This window comes from Symphalangus syndactylus, chromosome 8 (assembly GCF_028878055.3).
Source record: "Symphalangus syndactylus isolate Jambi chromosome 8, NHGRI_mSymSyn1-v2.1_pri, whole genome shotgun sequence".
Taxonomy (NCBI): Eukaryota; Metazoa; Chordata; class Mammalia; order Primates; family Hylobatidae; genus Symphalangus; species Symphalangus syndactylus.
In genome coordinates, this window is record NC_072430.2 from 23,649,306 (window position 1) to 23,651,425 (window position 2,120).

At 51.0% G+C, this 2,120-nt stretch overlaps 1 protein-coding gene across 1 annotated transcript; it reads right to left on the bottom strand.

Moving 5' to 3' along the window:
* Positions 1 to 299: 299 nt before the first annotated feature.
* On the bottom strand, positions 300 to 1,500 carry COX8C (cytochrome c oxidase subunit 8C). Its single transcript, XM_055288351.1, has 2 exons — positions 1,267 to 1,500; positions 300 to 628 (listed from the first exon to the last, which is right to left on the bottom strand). Exons 1-2 carry the CDS (start codon positions 1,390 to 1,392, stop codon positions 536 to 538), a joined length of 219 nt encoding a protein of 72 aa, XP_055144326.1. The 5' UTR covers positions 1,393 to 1,500; the 3' UTR covers positions 300 to 535.
* Positions 1,501 to 2,120: the final 620 nt, after the last annotated feature.

The following is a 2,120-nucleotide window of genomic DNA, read 5'->3' on the forward strand; positions in this document are numbered from 1 at the left end:
CTTCACATTCTGACGTGTAGTCATTTAACGAGGCAAAGATAAGAAATGGTTATACTTCTCACAGCAAATTGTGAAGTGTGGCATGGCAGTACTAATAGAACATAAAAACCATTTAGCTAAACTTATATTACCTCACAGCTACACATCTAATCTTTTAAGGGTGATGTCACTAGATACATTCACTCCCATATAGTAACACTTAATGTCACTCCCTGAATCACTAAGTCAGACCTTTCACAGCAGTTCTTGGTAAATTTTCATCAGCTTTCACGATGTTTAGAAAATAATCTGCACACATATTACCAAGCACGAATAAGTGTTTCCGTTTTATTTAACACTTAAGCAGAACATTTTTGACTATACATCTATATAATGCACAGTACTAAAAAAGTGCAAAATATTCATCATAAACATGAGGAAAGTGAATACCACAATGGTTGCATCAACTCAACTAGGTAATTTTGCTCGTTAACAAAAACACAGCTTTTTCTGAAAGTTTTTTAGACGTTAACAGCTGTTCAACATCACCTTCCATCTAATTCCTTCTGAACTGCTTCAGATTGCCTAGCACATATGCAGCTGGTGTTAAGAAGGTAGTAAAAAACACCACAAGTCCAACAGCCATTTCCTGGAAGAGAAGATGACATGCGCTGCTGAGTATGGCTTCCTGGGCCAGCGACTTGCTGCCTAACAAAAAGTGCTTAAAAAAACATTTTGAGCAACTAGACCGTTGTCCTAGAAACACGGTCCTGGTGAAATCTAAAATGCCGAAAATCGATTCATGGATCACCTGATTTTTTTTTTTTTAATTCATTTTTCATCTAACGGTTCTCCGGTTCCAACCTTCGCACTCTGGAACTTCTATGTGGCCCAGGATTTCCACCATTTTATCGAAAATGCTAGATCTTGGCAGTGCCGAGGACGTCCGAGGATGGTAAACCATTCCTCCGCGAAACCACAGCCCCGCCCCCGAGCCAGCCGGGTGCCGCTAAAGGGTAACAACGAAGGAGGCCCAATCCCCGCGCGCTCCTCAGGGTCCCGGGCTTTCCGCCCCTGTGCCCGACGACGGCATCCTCACAGCGACCCTCTCCCAGGAACGTCCCCCAACGGCGACCAAGCCACAAGAACCTCCCCCAACGGCGACCAAGCCACAGGAGCCTCCCACGCGAGGCCCGCACGCCGTGTCCTCCCTTCTCCCCACCCGTCGGGGCGCCCCGCCTGGGCCACGCGCTTCCCGCCCGCCATGATGGCTGGGCCTCAACTCACCGCGGCAGACAGGGGCCGCTGGCGCTGGGGCTCCGAGTGGGCGAAGCGGGGAGCGGGCTGCAAGTCGAGCAGGGCCAAGCGGCGGTAGTGGCGGCAGGCAGGACAGCGCCCACGCAGGAGAGGCATATCGCGTCAGGTGAGACAAAGCCAGGCGTGGACAGCACAAGCGAGGTGAAGCCAAGTAATGCAACCTCCAGTGCTCGTGAGGCAGCTGGTTTGCGCAGGCGCCCCAGCCACGAGGGGGCGCTCTACCCTCGCCCCTACCCCGCCCCTTCTGCCCAGCACCCCCTGCTCTGCCCCGCCTCTTCCGCTCACCATTCGTTGCTCTGTACTGCCCTTTCCACTCAGCACTCCGTGCTCTGCCACACCCTTTCTGCCCAGCACCCCCTGTTCTGCCCCACCCCTTATGCTCAGCACCACTTGCTCTGCACCGCGCCTTCCACCCAGCACATCCCTGCTCTGCTCCACTCTCTTCAGTTCAGCACCCCCTGCTCTGCCCTGCCTTTTCCACTCAGGGCTCCCTGCAACCTCCCAGCCCTCATTCACCTCACTTTCCACCCACGTGTCCTATCCTCTCCTAAACTCTCCTGCCACCCTCCCCTGAGCCCCAACCCCACCTCACACTAAGTATCTCTTTTCTGATGGGTAAGGTGAGGGACTTGGCACACCTACTCCTTTCCTTTGTCGTCCTCTCTATACTTTATATACCTCTTAACATGCCCTGGCATTGGCAGAGTTTATTGCACACTGTTCTCTAATGCAAATTAAATCTTCCATAAAATGTCTATAGGTTAATTCTTAACACTGAAAACCAAGAACAAGTTTCTATAGTCGGCTGATGATAAAAAAATATT

Coding starts and splice junctions, on each gene's coding strand:
- COX8C (XM_055288351.1), bottom strand. CDS start 1,392: ATGCCTCTCCTGCGTGGGCGCTGTCCTGCCTGCCGCCACTACCGCCGC. Junction 629..1,266: donor AGCGGCCCCTGTCTGCCGCG/GTGAGTTGAGGC, acceptor CTTCTCTTCCAG/GAAATGGCTGTTGGACTTGT.